This window comes from Brienomyrus brachyistius, chromosome 19 (assembly GCF_023856365.1).
Source record: "Brienomyrus brachyistius isolate T26 chromosome 19, BBRACH_0.4, whole genome shotgun sequence".
NCBI classification, from domain to species: domain Eukaryota; kingdom Metazoa; phylum Chordata; class Actinopteri; order Osteoglossiformes; family Mormyridae; genus Brienomyrus; species Brienomyrus brachyistius.
Window position 1 is genome coordinate 15911959 of NC_064551.1, and position 25421 is coordinate 15937379.

At 43.7% G+C, this 25421-nt stretch overlaps 1 protein-coding gene across 4 annotated transcripts in view; it reads left to right on the forward strand.

The window, feature by feature from the left end:
• The first annotated feature begins 2334 nt into the window (after positions 1 to 2334).
• si:dkey-71h2.2 (low density lipoprotein receptor adapter protein 1) overlaps positions 2335 to 25421 on the forward strand; it is a 33098-nt gene continuing 10011 nt past the window's right edge. For 2 of the 4 annotated variants that reach the window (XR_007383944.1, XM_048986474.1), the window contains exons 1-6: positions 2335 to 2568; positions 17987 to 18129; positions 19962 to 20074; positions 23705 to 23819; positions 24264 to 24336; positions 25224 to 25289. Coding sequence is in view for 1 of the 4 variants with exons in the window: in XM_048986474.1 (XP_048842431.1) it covers positions 2484 to 2568; positions 17987 to 18129; positions 19962 to 20074; positions 23705 to 23819; positions 24264 to 24336; positions 25224 to 25289 (595 nt within the window). In the remaining 3 variants the exon portion in view is untranslated. The remainder of the gene's footprint in view (positions 2569 to 17986; positions 18130 to 19961; positions 20075 to 23704; positions 23820 to 24263; positions 24337 to 25223; positions 25290 to 25421) is intronic. The other 2 variants (XR_007383945.1, XR_007383946.1) reach the window with 2 other exon arrangements.

Sequence of the window (25421 nt, forward strand, 5' to 3'; positions counted from 1 at the left end):
TTTGTTTCTTCGGCCAGTTAATGTTTTTTTATTCAGAGTGGCTTGCAGTTCTACCAGCTGATGCATATCAATCCATCCATCTTTGAAGCACTGATCCAACGCAAGGTCACAGAGAGCCTATCACAGGAAGCACAGGGCACAATGCAGGGGGAGGCCTTGGGTAGGATGCCTGTCCATTGCAGATATGTTCATTATATATTTGGCAGAAATATTCCAGCCCTTCTGGAAATCTTCAGGTTACATGCCCATCTCCTTAACCACCGTATTACCTGACGTTCAGAAGGAATTGCACACCAAAGGGAACTTGCATGACCATGTGTCTAAATGTAACGATAATTTAAAAGAGCATAAATATATTTCTGACCATCACGAATGATGCTATTGCGTTTTTTATTTGAAATCAAGCTGATCTTACATCTCCAGTTATTGATCAAACATCTTAAAACACCTACGAGATCTCAAACTCGGTGCACAAAACCTGACTGAAGTGAATAACATTCAGAATAATACACTGCAGCACTGAGCTCTGAGTGGCCCCAGCAGATCTGCACTCTGTAAAACATCGAGTTTATTGATTTCCTGGGGAATCAGCCGGGGTGTGTGATTGTTATGGATGGAGAGCCAATGCTCATCATAAAATGAATGTGACTATACATATGATTAAGCTCCAATAACAAACCAAGACTGAATTCAAGAACTTAATTAGTAAGTCTAATATAAATAGAAATTTAGTTTTCAGAATAAACAGTTAAAAGAGGGATAAAGCTGATATTATATACTAGTTAGATAGGTTGAAATGGGTATATTATGTTAAAGAACCAATGTTATCAACATAAACTTAGATGTTATTGCTTACTGATCAGAGTTTTCAGTAAAACTGTAACATATGACTGACTAAATTAAATGAAGCCTGTGGCCTGTATTACAAAGCGGGGTTACTGGCATACTGGGGTAACTTGTCGGATTTAAGACAGTCTGTTACCCCGATAAGCCAGTAACCCCCTTTTGTAGTACGGGCCACGGGTCATTAACATGCTTTTTGCCATATTTCAAATTGTTTGTGTAATAATTACAGGGGTTAGGTCTGTTGTTTTGAGGCCCCAAAAAGTCACCTTAGCCATCAGATGGATCAAAAACGAAGCAAATAACTAGTGAGAAGAGTCGGAGGATCGTAGCTACTTAGCTGGTCAGCAGAACATGCAGCTTCGGCATAAGGAGTGTAGAGCTCTGAAACCCTGGTGCCCCCCCCACAAACGCATGGTTTGAGTGATGATGAATGGCGCCTCTGAGTATATTGAATCTATTGATTTACAAACTGCTTCTCTAGTCCATGATTGCAGTGAGTGTGGAGGCTGTTCCAGCAAGCACTACAGATACAAGGCATGGGTGAATTACCAGTCTGCCAATGGGTGCATAATCATACACCAGGGACACCAATTCATCTAAACCAGTGTCTCCCAACCGGGTCCTTTGGGAACCACCAGACAGAAGGAACAGAAATGTGGACTGTCTGTTGGTTCCCAAGGCCCAGTTTTGGAAAACATTGACCTAAACATGATTTCAGGTTGCATGAGGAAACCCACACAAATGCAGAGAGAAAATGCAATAATCACGCAGACAGAAATTTCAGTCCGAAAAGCCAGGAGGCTATAGCGTTACCCAGTGAGCCTCATCTATCATACAATTTGCTTAATGAAAAAATAAAAAGTATGAATATTCAAAAGTTACTCATATATTAAAACGTCATATTTAGAAATGGAACATTTCTACTTCAGCACATAAGTAAAATAACTCCTTGTGTGAATATAGAGTAATAGTCCCATATGTGTTCCAATTCATTGTGCACGAACCAAACAGCAAGTCAGATTTTCATTTTCTGAGTTATTCAAAGTCTTCGTACCTAAAGCTTCATTATTCCACCTATTGAATCCTATGAAAAGGTCTTTAAATATAATATCATGTATTATCTAGAACTCATAGCGGCGAGGGATAGTCTGTAGGTCGGGTAATATGTTATGGTGATTGTTATAGTGATATTAACGGCAGAGTTTAATTACTATAGGAGAAACGTCAAACGTCTCCGACGGCGCCCTGGGCCCTAACCGTGATTAGTGATTAGAAGGTGGGCGATTATAGATCTCCTTATGCCAGATATTTTTAATTCATGCATCACTTAACAACAAGTGCCTGCCTGAATATACTCACTTTAAAATGTTTTGTTGTCGTAAAATCGTCATTATGTGATTAAGTTACGTCACGGCACGGATCAGGATTTGATTGGAGGAGCTGGTGCCCCCGGAGCCGGACACTCCCATTCCGAAAGGAAATGGTTAATGCTGAGTCCCGCACCTCATTTTTTATGGGAACTGTATTAGGGGCAGATAGCGAGTGTTTCACCCCAGCGTCGGCTGCGCTGCACGGCGCATCATTCACACTTGACGGGCGATTCAGAGGAGCGTCTCCCACCTGGCGGCCATCCCACCATGGATGCCCTTAAATCGGCCGGAAGAGCGATCATCAAGAGCCCCGGGGTGCCGAGGCACACATGGGGAACCTCCAAGCACGAAAGTGAGTCATGCATTTTTATTTTTCCCCAAATATATTTTAATCATTAACGGTATATTTATTGCCGCTGAAGATGTGAAACGTCGAAGATGGGCTCATTTATGCCTCTCTATTACTGCCTTAAAATGTACATTTTTCATTATGTTCAATACTGATGTTAGTTTTAATGGCAAGAATCATGCGCTTATTTGTCTTAGTTTGAGTGTTTTGAAAGCAAAAGCCAAAGAAGAGGTACATTTGCGGTGTGAAATCGACTTGCCCCGTATTTCTCAAATTTCTGGGTCCTAAAGCCAATCAATTTAATGTCGTTCAACAAGCGAATGTCAATGGAATTGAATAAGTACAGTAATATTCAAGGTCTTTTATTAGACACCTTTTATTACGCATTTTATTACGTAACACAGACTATACACTGATATTTAATTCAAGTGCCGTTTTAACACGTAGTTGTCATGGTAAAGCTTGAAATTACGTTTTTTCTTGTCATATAATAACGCAGTTTTCCCACACAGTTTTTAAACTTGAATTGAATTGCACTACATAGGCTACCAGTCAACTCCGACTTAATCTTTATCACTAAAGCATCCAGTTTACGAAGCACGTGTGCGCTGAATTATATTTTCCCCTGTTTTTACTGTGTTTCTTAAGCGTTGGAAAAATTGTTTTCAAGCCTCTTTAATTCAATTTCTAGCCAACTACTAGACGGATCTATCTATCTATCTCTATCCATCCATCCATCCATCCACCCATCCATCTTCTGTTCGCTTGTCCTTATTAGGTCGTGAATCATTTTCTTTATTAATGATTTTAAGGCTTTCATGTTACTCATGCTGTTTAAGTAGACATAGTACTATCATAGTAGCCAGTTCTAGTAACATATCGTAATACTTTCAGTAGGTACCCAAATCCACTATCACTTCAGAGTCTAACAAAATAAAAATAATTCAGAGCATTTACGTTTGTAAAAATCATCTTATTAAGATTGGCCTAAATTCATCCGATGTATAACTGATTCTAGTTAACTGGTATGGGTTATAGGGATAATCCATACGGAATAAGTAGATCCACGTTAGAATTCTGCGTACGATGTGTATAACGAATCATTAAATAACAAAACTAATCTCATTCGATTCAGTATTTGCGCATATTTAATGCATATATGCAGTTTCATGTTACGCATTTACTTGCGCATCAAAATAGTTTTGAGACAATATCCCCGTTCTTTTTCTGAAAATCTTGCACTATATATTGGTTGCAATTATAATCATTTTGTTTCTTGCTATCAGAATATCAATATTCAATCTGGAATGGAATAAGCGGGAAAATCCTGATGATAACGCCATTAATTCGACTGTAAAATCAAATTTTGCAAGAGGTAAATCAGATAGGCCTGTATTCCGCCATGTGGCTTTGTTTATGCATTATTCTTCCGATGGAACTTTTAACGTTGATATTAAAGGGAAAACCTGTGCAGTAGTTTGACTTTTTTTACGATTCACCACAGATAATTGCTGGTTAACAGTGTGGCGGAATAAAATGCCCGTGGGATTAACTTGTGATGTTAACGTGAATTACGCACAGAATCAGGGACCCAGTAGATGAATAGACGGCCAATAGACGGCAGCTTTTGTCCCGGATCGGCTCCTGAGCCAGCTGGACTAAGGGCTCAGATTTACAGCCAAAACTTCTCAGTTATATATTTTCAACGCAGATAGCCACAATTTTGCATATGCTAATGTAAATCGGTCAGCAGTACATTTGTATTTATAGCATTATATTAAATTGCTTAGACAGTCGGCATATTTTTAACACCTATTTCAATTATTTTGTGAATATTTGTTAATATTCCTCTGATTTAAAATATGAATTTTGCAATACTGTGTAAAATAAGGGTTTACACCTAATGTTTTTTCACAGGTGCATTTGGAACTGCAGCATGCCCAGTTTTAACAAGTAGCGTGTCGCCTTTGTCCAGACTGTAGGTTTCTGTTAACTTGTTCTTGCAAAGAAAGAAGGAATAGAATTGAAATGGGATGTCAGACCTCTTGGGTGAACCTCCTCTTCTGTGTGTTTGCATATGCAGACACTCGCATGGTACTTGAAAAAGATCATTATACTTCAAGGAGGTGTTTCCATAAGGTTGGTTTATGGGGAGGCATTTTACCCAAAGGTGCCTACATGGTTAGGGAGAGAAGTACGCATATCAGAGCACACAGACAGGCAGACAGAGACACACAGACAGACAGGCAGACAGAGACACAGAGACTGGCAGACAGAGACACAGAGACTGGCAGACAGAGACACACAGACAGACAGGCAGACAGAGACACAGAGACTGGCAGACAGAGACACAGAGACTGGCAGACAGAGACACACGGACAGACAGGCAGACAGAGACACAGAGACTGGCAGACAGAGACACAGAGACAGGCAGACAGAGACACACAGACGGGCAGACAGAGACACACGGACGGGCAGACAGAGACACACGGACAGACAGGCAGACAGAGACACAGAGACTGGCAGACAGAGACACAGAGACAGGCAGACAGAGACACACAGACAGACAGGCAGACAGAGACACAGAGACTGGCAGACAGAGACACAGAGACTGGCAGACAGAGACACAGAGATGGGCAGACAGAGACACACAGACTGGCAGACAGAGACACACAGACGGGCAGACAGAGACACACAGACGGGCAGACAGAGACACACAGACTGGCAGACAGAGACACAGAGACGGGCAGACAGAGACACAGAGACTGGCAGACAGAGACACACAGACGGGCAGACAGAGACACACAGACGGGCAGACAGAGACACAGAGACGGGCAGACATAGACACAGAGACGGGCAGACAGAGACACAGAGACGGGCAGACAGAGACACAGAGACTGGCAGACAGAGACACAGAGACGGGCAGACAGAGACACACAGACGGGCAGACAGAGACACAGAGACGGGCAGACAGAGACACAGAGACTGGCAGACAGAGACACAGAGAAAGGCAGACAGAGACACACAGACTGGCAGACAGAGACACAGAGACGGGCAGACAGAGACACAGAGACGGGCAGACAGAGACACAGAGACGGGCAGACAGAGACACAGAGAAAGGCAGACAGAGACACACAGACTGGCAGACAGAGACACACAGACGGGCAGACAGAGACACAGAGACGGGCAGACAGAGACACAGAGACGGGCAGACAGAGACACAGAGACTGGCAGACAGAGACACACAGACTGGCAGACAGAGACACACAGACTGGCAGACAGAGACACACATATACAGATATGCAGACTCAAACGTAGAGACACACAAACAAGTAGACACAGAAACACACACATACAAACAGACAGGCAGACACAGGCGCACAGACAGGCAGACATCGCTATACACACAGACAAGCAAACAGACAGAGGCACACAGAGTCAGGCAGAAACATACATAGACAGGCAGACACACAGAAAGATGGACACAGACACCCAGAAAACACAGACAGGCAGACAAAACAGATTCACATGCACACAGAAACACACACACACACACAGTTTGCTAGTGAAACAGGCTTGTGGGGAATGGTCCATTCTCCGCCTTTGTCTTGGCAGTGTGTCCATGCGTGACCGAGGTGTGACCCTAATATTATGGCTTAAAAGGAGGTGATGAAACTCGTACATCAGGTTGTGTAACAATGACAACTTACCCATGTGAAATGAGCATTTCTGCTTCAGCTCCTGCTAGCTCTGCCGCTGTTTCGTGACACCTGGTGGTTCAATATGATGAATCCATCCATCCATCCATCCATTGTTCAGCCCCTTGTATCCTGTGTTACCTGGGAGAGTCTCCATCCATCCACCCCCAAAATCCTGCACTTTGAATAAAATTAAGTATGAAATACTACATTATTTCTTCTTATTTATTACTTTAACTTATGCTGCTAAACAGAGACCGAGCCACGAAACAGTTTTTCACTGTTTCTGTAATAGTGACAATAATGATCTATCTATCTGTTTGAAACGACAATACAAGCAATTAGATAAAAAAATGTCTAATTTAAATATGTAATTTTCCAATTACAAAAATAAAATGCATTGAATAATTACCAACAATCACTATAATATAACCAGGAATCACTATTTTTGATGCTTGTAGTCCTCCATAAAATAGCATTTTCTTAAAATAAATGCTAATCTATGTGCAGACGATAGCCTGTATGTCGGACTAATTATAGGGTTACATAAATGCTTGTTCTTGTCATAATAGTGGATGATTGATGGATTATTATGCTTAATGGCTTATAAAATCAGGCTTTTACAGAGATGCTCAATGACTGGCCAAACATGGCAGTCCTAATTAAAATGCATTTATTAAATGTTTTAGTCAATATCAGACAGACTTCATAGGGTGGTCAGTGCTAGCGGGCTTTTGCGGTGTGACTGCCGATCCTGCTCATATCCTGAGCACCCGATACCGCCATTGGGCAGCTCCCCACACCTTGACCTGGCGGTTCTCGATACCCAGAGCTCCCTGTGTTCCAAGCGGGCAGCTGTCAATACCCCAAGCTCCCCATACCCCGAGTGGGCAGCTCTCAATACCCTGGCTCCTCATACCCCAAGTGGGCAGTTTGCAATACCCTAAGCTCCCCATACCCCAAGCTGGATGCTCTCGAAAGACCCCAGACAGATCCAACGATCACTATCTATATCACCATCGCGGCTTTGCGGGAAAAGGTTTTTCCCGTCAGGCTGGAAAGATATTTGAGGCAGGAAGAATGAAATGTCAAACATTGCTATATTTGGATTTGTACTTGGTTCATGCCATTCCTGTACCATCACAACTTTAAACTCATTGCTGTATCAGAAACATTGAATGCAGAAAGGCTCAGTTTTTTTATTACTTTACTAAGTTAAGCAGGAGGGTCAGAAAATGCTTTAGACACCCAGAGGGATCCATGACATCTTTGTTTATTGCTGACACATCCTGGAGAAGGTCATGCTCTTATGTAGCACCATGAGGGCCGTGCACCAGCTCCTTGAGGGAGAAATTGTCTAGATCACCCTTCTCTTTTTTCGCTGGACATTGTGGTTTGGCATGGGAACCCACAGCAGATGCCTGTAGACACAGTGATGCCACATGAACATACTGTCGAAACTGTACCCAGCCTGTAAAGGTCGAGAGATCAGCTCCAAGCATTTTTATGCTGTCCCAGATACAGACCCTAATTATCCAGTCCATCTTAGCCCAAAAATGAGCCTTTGACTGTTTTTTTTTTTTTAATCTATCATATGGTGTCTCTAATCTCCAGGTATTAAATGAGTAAAGCTGCGTGTTATCATGTGACCAAAATCTTAAATGAAATTAAATAACAATTATCCGCATTAAGCTTGTCCTAGGGATATTATTTATAATTGCGTGAATAGGGTTGTATTATCCTTAAAGGGGTTTGATGCATTTCGTAGTAATTTTTGGAAAAACTAAAATATCATTTGTGGCTTTGCATTATCGACTGACTGTCAGTTTATGAAGCTGAACTGATACAGTTCAACCACATAAACAAGATGCGTATGCAGTAAAGATACAGTAGTATCTATGCGTGCAATTTAAAATTGAACTCAAAAATTTGAATTCTGCTTTGATTAGTTCTGTACGGCACATATGTGTCTTAAAATGGCATTTTAACCCACAGCCCGCAAATCAAAATTTAAGGCGCACGCCGTTTCACATTTCCATAACACACAATTTTTTTTAGCTCCCACTAAAAAATTAATTGCCTCCTTTCCACGATTTGTCAGGTTCAACAGGCTCTGCTGCTGATATTTTAACCTGTGAGTCACTGATGTTGACAGAAACAGACGTCCTCGATAAATAACCTTAATGCTTGGCGGCAGTTCAGCACAAATGCAATACTCTGCAATCGCTTGATAAGCCTTGGAAAAGCAGTGTGGGTAATGACTTCCCTGCTGTTTGGGTTTAAGGCTAACATTCATGTCTCCCTGTCCTGTCTGAACTCTGAGACCAGGGGGGCGTAATATCTTTCATGTTTTCTCTTTGTCGGGTCTTTAAGGAATGTCGTCCTCACTTTCTACCTCCCTTGCACAAAATGTATTGCTTCACCCTATTATGCGATGCTGTCAGCTTCCGTGCATCCTGCAGCTCCAGGTGTTAGTCTGATGCTGTCAGGTTGCCAGGTTGATGACTACCTCCCCCCCCCCCCCCCCAGGTGTGCCAGTTTAGCATCTGTGAGCCTATTGGCACTTTTCCACTGCCACGAAGAACCGAGTCGTACTCAAGCCATACTGCGAAGAGATGGTTTCCTATTGTGAATCATGAGAGCCGTACCCAACTCACAGGCATGCTGACGCGCTCTGGTTCACTATCAGGGCCTAAACAGCTGGTCGCGTCACCACCATCTGATTGGTCGAAATGCACAGATATACCGGTGCTCTATGTCGATATGCATGGATCATCTGCAAGAACAAAAAGGTATATTCTATGTATTATTCGTTATTGAAGGTATCACTATAATGTATTAATGCGTGCACAATAACTGGGATCGTGAAAATTTCCACCCTTCTACTTAGAAAAGTACAGAACAGCTGAACAGAATAGATTCGTAATGCAAATTTACATAAGCAAATTGTAAATTTGCTAGCTTGCGATGCTAACATAACACAGCGACTCTCACAGAAGTGCTAGCAAAAATTAGCACACGGTAAATCATGATGTACATGTGAACAGTAAAGTGACTCTTTACTTCTAGTCGCCGTCGTTGTCCAAACGCTCTTCCCAAGCCGACCCTTCGAGCTGGAACCGCGATGTACCTAGTCTCTCTTTGCAGTATGGTTCTGGTACGAGGCGGTATAAGTGCCATAAGATCCCCCAAGGCCCTCTCGTGTCCGTATAACATTTTGCCACCTTTTTTTACACATGCGCATGATGTAGTGTCTCTCTGGCACTGTGGACTCTCACTTCCAGGTTTGTGGGGCTGATTTTTGCTCTGTACACTTAGAGATTACATAATCTTCCCATGTTATTGAAGGATTTCCCCCAGATACTCTGGGTCCTATGTGGTTAGGCTTCTCTTAGCATGTGATTCTGCTTGAATCTGTGTGACTATGTGTGTGTCCTGCAATAGACCGGCATCTTGTCCACAGTGTCCCCTGACCTGTGTACCTGGGATAGGCTCCAAGTTCTGTGGCAACCCTCTGTTGGATAATTTAGATGGATGTATTCTTAAAGTATAGTGACAAACTTAACGACAGGTGTGACTGATGTCCTTGACACCATTTGTGATGACCGACATGTCTGCATCTTGCTCCGAGCCTCATTCACTGCTTCTCGATGTGCCGTGCAGTGTGTCTGTCCATATTGTATTCGAACGTGCATATTCTAATGTCGACACCCCGCTAAATATGTGTGAGTTCTGTGCCACTGCGTTTCACCTGTTTAAAATTCACACATCGGCGCGACGGCGTGAATCCTGAGGACACCGAATCTGTGTTACGAAGGCTGTATGAAACCTCAGCTGCACTTTGTGGTTGTGAAGCTATTCCCCCCCACCCTGCAGTCTTATGAATTATGGAGCAGCACGCAATCTGAAAGATGACATGAGATGACGGGAGGCTGATTTATCACGGGGGCCTAACGGTGAGTGAGGTGGGGCTTTTGAAGTGGAGAGGAAGCCTGCGGATGTGACCGCGCTCCACGCCGCAGCGGCCTGTCCCGGCGGAGCCGCTGTGGGACATGTGAAGATCATGGCGGATGGCAACGCCTTTGTGGTGTGTGATCTTCATCCCCGCCCCTCGCCCCCCAACCGCGGAATGAGCATATGAGCATATTCCCTGCCAGATCTTTCTGCTCATTGCGGACGATGAACGAGGAAAATCGAAAAAGAAGGAAAAAAAAAAAAAAAACTTTAATTAGCGGTTTCAGAAGATGTTTTTAACGGGAAAAAGCGGAATGTCTAATTAATGTTATCGCGAGCAGTGAACCACGAAGACATTATTTAAACATTTCCCAGTTCTGTACTCCAGTGTGCAATTCCTAGTTCTTTTATACCTCTTGGTGTCTAGTACGTGCTCCAAGGGAGAGACTTAACGCGTGACCGTCTGCCTGAGATTACCTGGTTATCGTCTGCCCTCCCCCAGCAGGGGGCGAATGAGCCTGGGTGGGATCTCATCCCAAATCCTCCCCGATCCCCTCATTCTGTCTGGCGCCTGGTGAGCGGTTATTCTGAGAGGGCCGGCCCGCCGGCGCAGTGTCTAATTCTGGTCTTATGCCTCACTGTTCTTGCCCTGAACTTTCCCACTCTGTGTTTGCAGCACAGAGAACATAGCTTGCCCTTCCTCTCTATTTCACTGTGTATATCTATGTGTCATCACAATCCTCCCTGATTAAAACATTTCCCCCTGCATTAAAATGGTGTAAACATGAGCATTTATAATTGATAACGGTATGAAAGTAGGGTAGCAGACTTGAGAGAAGCACGCTATGGCAGGCATGGAATGGGGGAGGAGATTCTGTCCAGGGATATCTCCTTTGCTGCTGTGAAGATGGGGTGGGGGGGGCGGCTTTGATTTCAGTAGCCCCCCGCCCCTCGTTTGATATCCCCAGTGAGCCTGTGAGATGTGATGCACTCGCTGCGGTTTGAAGCCCGTTCCCCCTCCCTACTGCCCTCCCCTTCCCCCCTGCCCTTTGAAGATGCTGTCATTGTGTCTTCACTGTGTTTCTGCTGAGCACCTCTGTCAGGAAGCCTCGCTCCCCTGCACTGTAGCCCACGTCGGCGCGTTCTCACCCCGCAGCGCGCTCAGCAGGGCCCCCTGCCCCCCTCCACCCCTCTGCCCTTCTGCCTCTGACACCAATTTGTATAAAAGTAGACACACGTAAAAATAAAATAAAATAAATAAAGCTGGAGTGTGGAAAGAAAACACCAAGGGTACTGGTAAAGGTAGAGATGTGTCGACTGTACCTCCCCCCACCTCCTCCTCCTCCCCACCTTCTCCTTCTCCTCCCCTCCTCCTCCTCCTCACCTCCTCCTTCTCCTCCCCTCTGGTTAATCCTGAGTTGTCGTCCCCAATGAGGAACCTGATGCAATCAAGCCCGGTCTTTGAAACCCTTAAAATCCAGCTCTGAATACGAATCACTTTGCGACAAAGATGAATATTCTCTTGATTCCACTTACAGACTTAACACACAGTTGACATTTTTATTTTGTTCTCCGAGGTAAATCCGCCTTTAATTCCTGTCCTCTTTTACCTCTGCCTTTGAAAGCAAATAGCCTGACATTTGGGGCAGACCTAACACGTCACCCCGATGCAGATGAATTTACTGACATTACAGACCTTAAACCAGTACAAAGAAATGTTACATTTTGCCATACAGATGTATAAAACGTGTGGTGCTCCTCAATAAGGAATTACCCCACAAGAAATTAAAAAGTCTCTATGTAGTTACATTTTATATTCAGTCTCGCTTTAAGGACCCCGAGTTGTGTATGTTCTTCTTAGGTTGGTTCAGAGCATTTTTACGAATATTTTGGTGCAAATAAAATCAGTCATGAGGAATGAAGTGAATCCAAACGTGGAAACTGAGTGGCAGCGTGTGGATTTTCCGGCTGCTGGTTTTTAATTCTGCACACAGACCGTGCCGAAATCCGTCACAAACCTGACATGAATCGAATAATTGGCCCGAAGAAGCTTCTAGCCTGTCTGTTCGTCGTTAGCGGTCAGCTCCTGAAGACCGTTCGGCGCAGGCCAGCATATGGTCAGGCCTTTCAGTGTCACATGCTCATTTATTCACATCTGCTTCACTAGGCCTTATGCTCTGAGGGGTGCTTTCCATTTTTAATGTGCCACAATGAATTATTCCGCAGTAAATAGTCTGATTTCAGCCTGTGATTATGAGGTGGAAACTGTCGTCTTTGGTGGATCTACTAGAAGAAGCGCTCATTCCAAATTTCTGGCCTTTGCTGGTAACCATTGCTGGTGCCTTCAGAGAAGCAGGGCTTCAGCTGGCCTCCCCAGTGCCTCCCAAGGACACGCCAGTGAAAGATCCAGCACCTATCCAACTGGCTCCACTCCTTCAGTGCGTCATCGTGTGTAAAGAGAGCAATCCGGCTGGCGGGGCCGCTGTTCAGAGAGACACACATGCACTGCCACTGGGATATGCTCAGTGGTACCACAGACATCAGAGATTGATGCAGGAATTACCAATTTGGTCGGGAATTTACTGCAGGACAAACGACCAGAAACATTTGACAAATAATTTTTAACGACATTTTTTGGGCTGTGATTCTTATTGCGCTTCTAAATTCTTTGAATTTTTGTACACTTTGTTACAGTTTATAAATTAGAAATCGAAACGGAAATGTAAATAATAGTCAGGTGAAATTTATTTCATTTCACTTTCAGCCCTGTCACTCAGCTGTGCTTTGTAAGTGTATTTGTGTTTTCTATTTAGTTCCGTCCACAGGAGATGCTGAAAAGTAGGTTTGTAATTAGCCCCTGGCAATATATTTTTTGGGTAGGATTTTTCATTACGAACACGCATGTCTCTGGTGGAGCCGATGTATTATCCGCCAGGGATTCTCTGTTACAAAAACACCCTGGGACGTGTTTGTTACATTCTTGTCCTTATTTGCACTCTTCGGTAAACGTGGCCTTTGCAAAGAGCTGATAAATGCTTCGCGGCTCTCCCTCAGCGTTAATCTACCGTTAGCCATAATCTAAACAGACATCTTTTGATGGATTAGCGGACATCGCTGATTAAAATCTAGGCCAGATGTGTCTGTTCTTCCTCTCCTGTCAGAGCCTTGCATATTTCGGATGTCTAATTAAATATTTTTAATTTTTGGGGTCTCAGTCCTTTTGGGGAAATTCTAATCCAAGATTTTCTGGGTTGATTCCTGCAGATTTTCCTACAAATAGTTCACATTAAAAATCACTGGTGTTTGAGTGTTTCCTGCTCGTTTCAAATCTGAAATGAAATTGACAAACCAAAGGGCTTTATGTTAAGATGGTGACCAGGGGGTTTAATGGGTATGGCTTTAGCTAGCTTTTATTGCGTTTGTTAAATCCTGAATTGCAAATTTAAATACCGTAATTAGCCTTCTGGAAGAGAGAGAATTTGTGCAGGTTTTGAAACGTATGATAATCAAACACGGACATTTAAACACGTTAAGTTTGCACTCCTCTCTGCACAGACGGGCCTGAGAAATAATGTGATCTCCTACCTAGAGAGACTGTAATTGAACTGATCAGAAACTCTCTGCGGAGGCCTTTGCATGCAGCAGACGCTGTATTTTATCCGAGCTCCTTCAGGCTTTAAAGAAAGCCACCGTTTTCTGGGTTTAGTTTAGCTTGCTGTGTAGCCGGCGGTTACGACGCAGTGTCACAGGGAAACTCATAAGACACTTCAAATAGGTGCTTGAAAGTAAATGATCGTCTGAGGCTTTTATTGCACGTTACTGTTCATAAGTCAAAGATTGTCTTTCTTTTTTATCCTCCAGCTGGGTCTCTTTAATAAAAACACGCCTTTTATAATGTTTTATAATGCTCCTTACAATAATCTGCACTTCCTTTGGGGGCGTGACTTTGTGGTGGTGGTGGGAGGTGGGATCTGTACCCATATCAGAAAGGTTGTGGACCAGCAGAGTAACGGTATCACAGCTGGACCCTTGAGCAGGACCCTTAGCCTCCAGTGGCCCCGGGGATGCTGACTGACCCAGGCTCCCTGATCCTGCATTTGTGTGTCGCTTTGGACAAAAGCTTCTGCTAAAGCGCTGTTCTGTCAACAGCTTGCTGACAAGTAAAAATGCCTTTGGAATCTGATGGCAAAACATTCCAGTTACATAAACAAATCATAAGCATGGAAATTTCTAGTGTTCAAATTCTTTCAGAGTTGATCCATCCAACAATGACATTTTAATATTTTGTATGGATGGATACGATTACTGAAACTGGATGAGCTGGTGATTCAGTCCTCACAGGATTGTGGGGTCGTGTTTTTTCCATGTTCATGTGGGTCTCCTCCCTCAATTAAAACGCGTACAGTTAGGTGAACCGGTGTCCCTAAATTCCCAATAATATTGTGCATGTGTCTTGCAATCCCATCCCATCCCGCCTCATCCAGGCTGTTCCTGGCCTTGTGCCCTCCGACGGACTGGCATCTCATCCAGGCTGTTCTCAGCCTTGTGCTCTATGCTTTCTGGGATAGTCTCCAGACTGGCAATCGGTTATGAGAAACTGGTAACTAAAACTTACTGTGACCTTGTTTGCTGAGCATAATAAAAATGGTTAACATTTAAAACTTGTATTATTTCCATACTAAATAATAGGGTTAAAAGACATTTATTGACCTATATAACATGGTACTTAACCGGCCTAAACTGAGAATTCGGAATGCAGACCATTCTTCGAAGTTTTGGGGAAAAAAATCTACACCTTGAAAGTCTTTTTTTTCTTCGACCTAAGAGAGAGTTTTGAAATAAAGGTGCCGGACGGAGGGAGAGACGACGAGAGGATAAGTTCAAGCGTGGACGGCGGTTTGTCTCCAGAGAGGTGACGGGGGCATGCGGTTGGGGGAAGGGAACGTTCTACTTTCTGACTTGGAAGCCATCTGCGGGGGGGCCGGGGCAGGAGGGCTTGGCAGACGGCATTTTTCACCGGGTCCTGTTGGGAGAGAGCATGGGATGCAAGGTGCTGCTGGAAAGCAGAGCCAGGGATCTGCTGCTTTCACACCTACCTGTAGTCCGTCCATGGCCTACTTTCTGCTCCGGATCGTGCCCTAGATTCTCACCAGGACGCCAGCTTTAAGATCCCGCCACAGATAAAACCGCTAGGCCCCAGTCTGGGTTATTAACGTACGCTCATCAGGATAAGAGTTACAGTTAAGTTCTAAATATCTAAATCCAATGTTTTCGGTTGTTATTAAATTTGATTCACTGTATAACAGATTCATGGAGTTGAGCAAAATTCGAACTGTAAATGTTTAGAAATGTATGTCTGGGGAGTGTTTTTGGTGTGTAGTGGGGTAGTTGATTTTGCCATCATGTTTTCAGTCTCAGTGGCTCTGAGTTTTTATGAGCTGACCTATTGTACGTTCTCGCAATGGCTTCCACCAGGTGTGCTCTGGCTCGGCCTTACAGACTGCGGCGGATTCTCTCTGAATCACAGCTGCACAGTTTGAAGTCTGAAGCGAAGTGAACGAACGGCTGGAATCATATCACCCGTATTAAATTGTGTTAAAATCATTACAGTGCAACTTTTAAACTTTCTGGCTTAGGGATCTACAGGAAATGTACGTTTGCCTGTGGTTAATATCTGTGTCATGGGCTGTGCACGGGGGATTTGAGTCTGTTATATTTCTCTTAATGAGTTTTCTCAGATACTGTAGCAACACGGTTACCTAGACTTGTCCTACCTATTTAGAGGAATATTTTTTGAAAACGACGGCTTCCTTCAATGAAATACAACAGGAAGTTACTGACCTGTATGTCTGCATCTGTCTCTGTGGTAATGTTCTAATATTCTTTAAGGTGCTTGGATTTATAAAGTGAAAGGTGATTAGACTCGTTGTGTTACTCATTTAACGAAACTTGAAAATTCACACATTCACACGTTGGGTCCGTCTGAACTCCATGTCTGTGGTCTTGACCGTCTGGCAGGGAGCTGGGAAGCAGCAAAAACATGGACTGTGTGGCTGGGAGGGAGCAAAAACATGGACTGTCTATAGGTCTCTGAGGACCAGGTTGGGAAACACTGCATTAAGATGTAACTCGTGCCATTTCCGTCAAGCCAACATAATAATGGCAGTTTGCTTAAACTGCACTTGTCGGGGTAATATATTTGAGAGCCCGGAGCATAAACAGCGATGTGTTGAATAATTCATGACGATATGCCAAGTCCCTCACAATTAAAGCACAGATCGCTGGGTGCCTTTAAGTGAGGGGCTGCTGTTGGTCCCGTATTTTTGGAACCAGCTCAATTTTCTCTGCAGGAAAACAGCTTTTGGTTTAACATGGATGCCTCAGAAAGTCTAAATACATAGATATATAACATCCCAGCCAACCAAAACATAATACCATGGAATAAACAGCTGTGCCAAATCCACACAAAAACAATATGGCAGATTTATTAACTAAAAAAAAGAATTTGCCTGAGAAGGGAGTGACAAGGTAAAAAAAATTCATATTCAGGCATGTCCAGCGCTTTAAAATTAAATGACAGTAGCAGAATGAACAGGTTGAACATTTTTGGGAACGGATCCCTTTTTCATAAAGCGAAGACGGGGAGTTCTGGATGCGTTCAGGGAGACAGATGGCCGAACAGAGCTCTGAGATGAAACAGGATACTAGCATCCTGGATGGCGTTACCGTTCGCTTCATACACGCTACACATCCCTGCTACCCGAACCATCTATTCATGCATTTTCTCTCCTCATGCGCTACACATTTTCTTACACTGCCGTGTAATATATGCAAGAACAGAAACATACATTTGCATAGTTAAAAAGTTCCTTATATAGAAATTATTTAGCATAATGCATATTGTCTTCACAACAATGGATTCAAAGGATTATTTCGTGTGTTATATATATACCTCGGGATGTCAGTATGTTATAGATACCCCTTTAGCATTAGCTAAAATATTAATGGGATGGCAGGATAGGGTTGCATTGGCCATTCATGTTAATATATTAATGCTAACAATGCTCGTAAACTCTGTGTACATGCTTTATCATTATAACACACGGCATATTTATTATTTTGTCTATCACCAATATCCAATATAAAATGTTTTCATTGCTGTCTCTTTTGCTTTTAAAATTTGCTTTGATGTTTATTTTTGGATAAAACCATTTTTCCAGGGATGCCTGTCTTGCAAATGAGTATCGCCACGTTTCTGGGAGATAGTTAACTAGATAGTGGGACTCTGGCGTGCTGAAGATGCATGGCATGACCTCCGCTGATCTCGGGGCTCTCTGCAAGTCCTCCTTTTAGCAGATGGGTCCTGCTCCTTTCACTTCTCCCGCAGAGCCGAGCTGAGCTGAGATGGTTTATTCAGGGCTCACTCGTGATGTTTGGGAAATCAAATTATCCCCCGTCGCCCATATTGTGAGATAGAACGGTATTGATTTTCAGAGAACATTGTTTCTCTTTTGGGGTTTCGACTACAATGCCAACCTAATGAATTATGTAATGTTGTAATATAGTCCCAAAATGATGATGATTATGATTCTCTCCAGGGCCCCATATGCAGGTCACAGCTTGCAGAATGCAAAGCCGGTTTTCTCCCCACGTGGGGTTCGCTAAGCTCATCAAGGACAAGGGGGGCTTTTTCAAGGACGACGGCTTCTTGGTACCTTCTCGTTGCCCTGCCGGCCTTGCTGTGAAGTCTGCCTTGTCGCATCTCGCAGAGCTTGCGGAGAACTGGACAGACACCAAAGAGACCCTCCTGGAAGGCATGGTGTTCAACGTCAAGTACCTGGGCATGACACTGGTGGGGCAGCCGAAGGGAGAAGACATGGCGTCGGCCGCCATCAGAAGGATAGTTACCATGGTGAGCAGCTCTCTCTCTCGCTCACTCTCCCGAATTAGCACTATGCTAATTATCTTAAATATGCAATATATTCTGCATAATACATTTATGATAAAAATCGCACAGCAAAATTGATCTTGGCTGTTCTGCCTTTCTGCGCATTTAGTGTTATAAGTTTGCTTATTTCATGCTGTATATTATAGAGAAATTTTGAGTTATGGCATCCATCCATCCATCCATCCATCTCCCAGCTTCTTATCCAGAGCAGAATCAGAGAGGTCCCAGAGGTCCGGGAGTCTCTCCCGAGCAGCACAGGGCACAAGGCAGGGGAACATCCTGGATGGGATGCCAGTCAATTGCAGGGCATAGAATTACAGTATGTGACGTATATTTCTGTGTATGAAGTAGACAAATATTTACAGCCATGAGAAGTTTGAATGTTAGACTCACTGCACCCTCATCGCCCTCACTGTCAATTCACATGTTAAGTGAGGATGCTGGACTTTGAGACTGATCCCTTTGTCCAAATGAGTATCTGAGTTACAGGATACCGCAAATGGTGCACGACCGTGTCCCTCCCAGCACAGGCCAGGAGCCCAGTCCAACCTGTCATCTCCACACACGCAAACAAACACACAATTTTGAACAAAACTGTCGCTCCGTCCTCAGAGACCCAAGTGCGTTAGATTCAAACAGGAATCCCGGGTGCCCTGAAAAGGCGTTTTCTCCGAGATGGAGCCTCTGAGGTTCACTGTGTGAGGGGATGGGGGGAGGAAATCCAATTGTCTACCCGCTCCCATGGCAACCAGGCTGCTGGAATGTGATTAGCGGGAATATTTGTTATTTCCAATTTGATATTTAGTGACGTGCTGTCTCGCGACTCCCGGACCGTGAAGCTGCATGATATGGTGGCGGATAGCAGATTGCTTTTGTGTTCGAAGCACGTTGGTGCCAGAAGTACAATGCTTAGCGAAAAAGTGCAGAGTAAGTATCATTTACAGCAAAACGCTCTCTTCGCATTACAGGATGCTGTCGCCCTCTTTGCTTTGACTTTCCTGCAGTGACATTGGATTATTAAGCTGTCTTTCGTAATGGGGAGGAAATCCAGATAGCCACGGTGCTATTTTAGTTGTCCTTGGGAAGTTCTTCCTTAATAATCCCAGTTTTTCCTCTTTCCTCCTTGGAAGTGTTCACCCGTTCAGCGCCGTTTTGTCAATCAGTGGGCCCTGAAACGTGTTCGGATTCCTGGTTAAGTCTTTCACCTCCTACTTTAACCAGTTCAGTGTTGATGTGCAGTGTAACTTGCTTTAGTGTTGTTGTGTTTTATGCGTCAAGTGTAGAGTATATGAACTCGCTTGGTGATAAAGGTGGCAAGCAGGGGCCCCAGGACTGGAGTCTGACGCCCGTAGTGTAAAGGCTGTCCGACTTTGCAGCACTGTGACTATAAAACATAAGGATAAAACTGCATGGCCTTGTCCTCCCTGTGTTCTGTTAAAAATATATCTGCTGATCACTGAGTCCAGTAACCTTGAATGAAAACCTAACGGAGAGTGTATATAGTAGGAGATTCAAAGGCAAAAGAAGACAAAGGGATGCAGTAGGACCCGCCTTCTTTTGGGAGTGCTGTGTTTTGATTGGCTGTCACACAAGAAAGGAGAAGCAATTAATTTTTTTGTAGTAGCACTGAATATTTTTTCAATTTAGCTGAAATGTTTAAAGATGTTTTTGTATCCTCGGCTTCAGCATTCCGGGTTTCTGGGAACAGGAATATTCATGGGAGTCCTCAAAGGACTGGAATATCTTGACTGGGGACTTGTTCCTTTGAAAATGCCTTCTGTCTGTTGTATTTACAGGCTAGAGCCAGCGCAAAGAAGTTCAGGAAAGTGACTCTGACAATCTCTCCGAAAGGAATCATCATCACAGACTCGGAGACGAACAACCTTATTGAGAACGTCTCCATATACAGGTCAGTGGTGTCAGTGCTGTCGTTCTGTACTCACAGCAGATGTTTACTGTGGCAAAGAGCGCCAGCGAGTAACTTTGAGGAGGTGAAGTGCCATGTGAAGTATTACATCCAGGCTTTGGCTGCTTGTTGCAGAGCAACTCTCAGTTCACATGGTTCAATTCCAGCCCCACCAGCAAATTGGCTCAAGTAACGTGAGGGGGGGGGGGGGGGGGGGGGGTAGCATCCGGGGGAAAGTCAGGTGACAAGCACTTTCTGTAACTTCACATCTGCATGCATTTACTTATTTTTCCAAAGCGATGTACAAGTGAGGAAAGCTTGGAGTCAGTCAGCATCCCGTACCTCTGAAGCAGCTGCTTGAGTACCCAAAAGTATTATTATTGCTTAGGGATCGAACCCACAACCTTATGGCATGGATCCCTGAACTACTGAGCTGAACACACCCTAAAGCTGATATGCACCCAGGGGTGAATAGTTCAGGTCCAGGAAGTAAAAATCCAGAACAAGATTTTGATTCAGCCAACCAGCTGAGTACTGTGACTGTGAGTCTTTATACTCAACTAGTTGGTTGAAACAAAATCTTGGTATGGATCTTTATTTCTGGCCCTGAACTATCCACTTCTGGTGGCACCTATAGGACTGGATCCTGTCCCGGGCTCTGATATCCACTCTCATATCCCTCTATAGCACTCTGCCTTCACTTTCCCCCTCTCCCTTCTGCTAGTCCCCAAACAGCTGTCCTTTTCTGTCACGTATCCAGAGAACATCCCTGTTCCCAGTGTCAAGTTCCGTGCAACTTTTCACCTGTAGCAAGTCTTACAGGGTTAGAGGCTACAACCAAGATCATTCCAGATTCTCCTTTGTTCCCGTCATAACGTCATAAGCAGTGAGTCTGGCAGAATAATGAGTCATGGCCTTGACTCCCAGCATCCCACAGGTGGGCGGCTTCACCACTAAACAGGAAGTGAAGGCCGATCGGGAGGCCGGGCATATGTCTGCTCAGGGGCCGTCTCCCTGCGACGATGCCTCCTGTCCATTTACTGGAAACCATCATTAGCATCCCGTTCCATGTCTCGCTGAAAAAAAAAACAGCAGCAGAGATAGGAGAGGCAAAACATCGAAGTCTGACATGTTTGTTAGGCTAGGCGATGCTGATCCAGCTCCATGCTGATTGGCTCCTGGGGGATCTGATTATTCAAATTCTGTTCGTAGAATTACGTCAGACGCACGGGGTAAAAATCTATATGTGATTGACTGCTCTTTTATGGCACTCGCCAAAAGAAGGACCTGCGCTTTTTTAAGAGCACTTAGCAGCTACCGTTTGAACGCTCTATTTTGGCGACGCGCTGCCTTGCCCTTGGTGATTCTGGGGCATTGGGTCGCCGCGCTCCTCAATGGCGCCTTTGCAGATCACAGCCATGACCAGATCTGAGTGTAGAGAACAGGCAGGGATCCCCAAATAGATCGAACAAGCTCAGAGGAAGAGAGAAAGCCAGTGACTACACTCGACAAAGCTGGGGACGGAGCGTTTTCTTTGGGCATGCAAAGCATGTTGTTTTAATAATGTATGTCAGAGAACTGTAATGGAGGAGGTAGGCAGTCTGTGAAGGTTTGATATATAAAGTATAAATCAGGTCAGCTCTGTTTCCCACATCCACATAACAGTTTCTGCATGGGCTCAAGTTGTATTTAGAAAGCAAAACAATAACTGTTTCTCTGGTCTTTGGAAAGAATGCGGTGAGTGGGAGTGTTTTTAGGATGGTTTCCTATCAGAGTACCTTTGCGGGAGCACATTCTAATCACAGAAAGGTATTTAAATCCTTTTTAGTCATTTTTGGCTCTGTATTGTAGTAAAAAGCACTAAAACATGTATTATGAAATAACACCTATGCAAAAACCATTATTAGTAACTCATGAATATGCTATTTTGTATTTTTGATGAAAAAAGCACTTAAGTCCCAGTGACCATATTTAATACACTAAAAAATGTTTAATTGGGTTCCCAGTTTGGCCTCATTCCTTGCTGGATTAAAGTACAACAAATTAACTGCAATATGCAAAATGCTCATATACATAAATTTTTTTGTTTAATGCCACAGGGGTTTATACCTGTTTGAAGAATATTTAGGTACAGCATGTGTTCTGCAGGAAGTGGAATGCATATCTATATTTCAACGAAACAATGAAATACTGTACTGCTGCATATTGCACACTTAGAATAAAACAAACAAACAAACAAACTAAATGCATAAGCTGTCGTTTGAAATGATGAAGTTAAAGGGCCAAAATGTAAAACTTGTGGAAAAAACAAACTAAAATAAATGATTACAAAATTATCACCATGGTGTACTATTTAAAATAAGTTATTCCTTTAATAAAATGCGCCAACACTGGAACCGTAATAATAAAATAATATGTATGAAAACCCAGAAGTGAAAATATATATTGTTGCTTTTGTTTAAAGTAAGAAAATGCAATGCACACAGAAACTAAACAAAATGCAACCAATCCGGACTTCTTTAGGTGATATTTGTGTTATATGTAGGTCATATGTTACACACAGCTAACATCCCCCCCCACAGGAAGTCTGAGTAATAACCACTGGCTGCAGCTTGTCATATAGAACTAATTAGGTCGTTAATCCATTTGATGTGAAACAGTGTCAATCTCATGGCATCTCCCAGGGTGATTCTACTAAACATATCTCTGCACGCCACCTTTCTACCAGCCCTCGTGGGTCAGGTACCATTCAGATTAAAATTACATGGCCGGCAGTTGGCTGTACCTTTCATTTAAAGGGCTCTCCTGAGATGTACAGTACAGTGTCTGTCAAAAAAGCAGAAGCACGAGCTGGGTAACCTGTAGGTTTAAGACCATGCTTTGGTATCTCGTATTTGATATCTACTATATTTGGTATCGACTATATTTGATATCTACTATATTTGACATCTACTATATTTGATATCAGTATTGTTAGTTTCATTATGTCGTTATAATACCGGTATCATATCAGACATGTACGGGAATGTGAGGTTAAATTTCTATTATTTTTTAAGAGAACAAAACACAAGATACAAGTGAGTGAAGGTAGAGCTGGAGTTTGACAAAGCTTGTCTCTAACTTGTATATTTTATACTGACAAAAATCTGGCGTTTCCTGCAGCCAGAAAATCTGCTGTGTTTTTTGCTGGCATCCATCTATAGTTGCTGTCCAGCTATTTGTAACCAGAGATGTTAATTTTGTATAGCCACAGTTTCACATTATAATTCCCAGCCCTAAACCGCCATGCACCCTGCTGGCCATTGGTAGTATTTTTATCATTCTGAGCATACGTAATGACTTAAGTTGAAAGTCTAGCGGGCAGCAGTGTTTTGCACCATTCTTGAAATGCATATGCGTATAACCTATACAAAACTTAAGACGTTAATGGAACAAGCAGAGAGAATTAACCAGAGTCAGAAGTCATCTAATCATGGGAAGAAACTAGAGAATGGAAAGCTGGGCCCCACAAAGGAGGGGTGACCTGGCACATTTTGCAGTAAGGCTCCCATGTTGTGGATGATATATCCATGCACCTAAACACCTCACTGCGCCGAGTGGCAGAGTCACTGCTGCTGTTTTCCTCTGTTACAGGATCTCCTACTGCACTGCAGATAAATCTCAGGACAAAGTGTTCGCCTACGTTTCCCAGAGTCAGTTCAGTGAGACCCTGGAGTGCCACGCCTACCTGTGCCCCAAGAAGAAGATCGTAAGTTGTGGTTTTGGCGTGTTTCACTCGTTCACTCTTTGTCTTGTCGGCCGTAGCGACAATACTGCTTTTTAATGAGTTTATGTATGTCAACAACAGCTGCTAGGTTGCTAGTTTCAAAAGCCAGATAAAGATGTTTGGTGTATGGAAAAGAAATATTCCTATGTCCCCTTGGTATGGTGTTTTGTCACCATCTAGTGGCTGAGTGAGTCATTCACAGGCATGACTTTCCACCTAGCGGGAGCGTTACTTATTTGTACTCCTGTAAATGAAATGAAAGAAATGACCTGTAACATCTTTGCACTTCTATTTTTCTTCTTTGACATCATCACCAACCATGTGAAAAACAATCATTAGCTCCTCTCCCACTTCCACACTCCTGTCTGTCTCTGAGGTCTGCCATGTCCTACAGTCATGGACGTTCTTGCTATTGTCCGCCCTCAGGCTCAAGCCGTCACACTCACGGTGGCACAGGCCTTCAAGGTGGCCCTGGACCTTTGGGAGGTCGCACAGGAAGGTAGACTCTCAGCTAACGTCCTGGGAGTATGTGCTAACGGAGTGTGTGTGCTAACGGCTAACACTGAGCATGTGCTGTCATCTCAAGAGTGCATGCTAATGGCTAACAGAACGCATGTGCCATCATGCTGAATGTACGTTCTGATGGCTAACGCGGAGCATGTGCTATCATGCTGAAAGTGCGTTCTGATGGCTAACGCGGAGCATGTGCTATCATGCTGAAAGTGCGTTCTGATGGCTAACGCGGAGCATGTGCTAGCATCCTAAGAGTGTGTCCTACTAGCTAATGGAAAGTTTGTGCTGTCATCTCGAGAGTGCGTGCTAATGGCTGACGGAGAGCCTGTGCTATTATTCAGAGAGTGCTTACTAATGGCTAACACAGAGCATGTGCTATCATTTCAAGAGTGTGTGGTAATGACTAACAGAGAGCATGTGCTATCATCTCGAGCATGCATGCTAATGGCTAACGGAGAGCATGTGCTATCAGCCAGAGAGCGAATGCAAATAGCCCAATAGTATGCTTTAATGGCCCGGAAGTACAAGCTAACAGCTAATATGAAGCACATGCTCATAGCACGAGAGTATAGCTAATGGCTAATGGAGAGGAGAAGAACTTCACACAGCCCCCGTACGCTGCAGAATATCACCCTCCTTCCTCCCCAAATCCAGTACAGGTCTGTGTGCTTTAGTTTTTGAGCTTACAAAGGTGGATACAGCACAGTGCATGCATTCATTATGAATGTATTCTGATTGATTTATAAACAGAAATCTCTCTTAATGTTTATGTCTTAAGATGGTACACGGGGGGGGCATAAAGATATACACATAGTTTCCTTTATATTTCAAATACCGGCAATGAAAAAATTGACGACATAGTTCTTGTTTCAGACAAAATGAAGAAGGGCCGTCCGTGCTGCTCCTGCACAGTAAAGAACTCGCATTCCGACCCAGGTAGTGAATATTCACCCCTGTCCTGCTGTGTGTGAAACGTCTATTAACACCACTTTCTAAATAAATCTGATATACTTGGGTCAGCCAGTCCCTGAAGCGTTTGGGCTTAAGGCCCTTGATGAAGGGCCCAGTTGC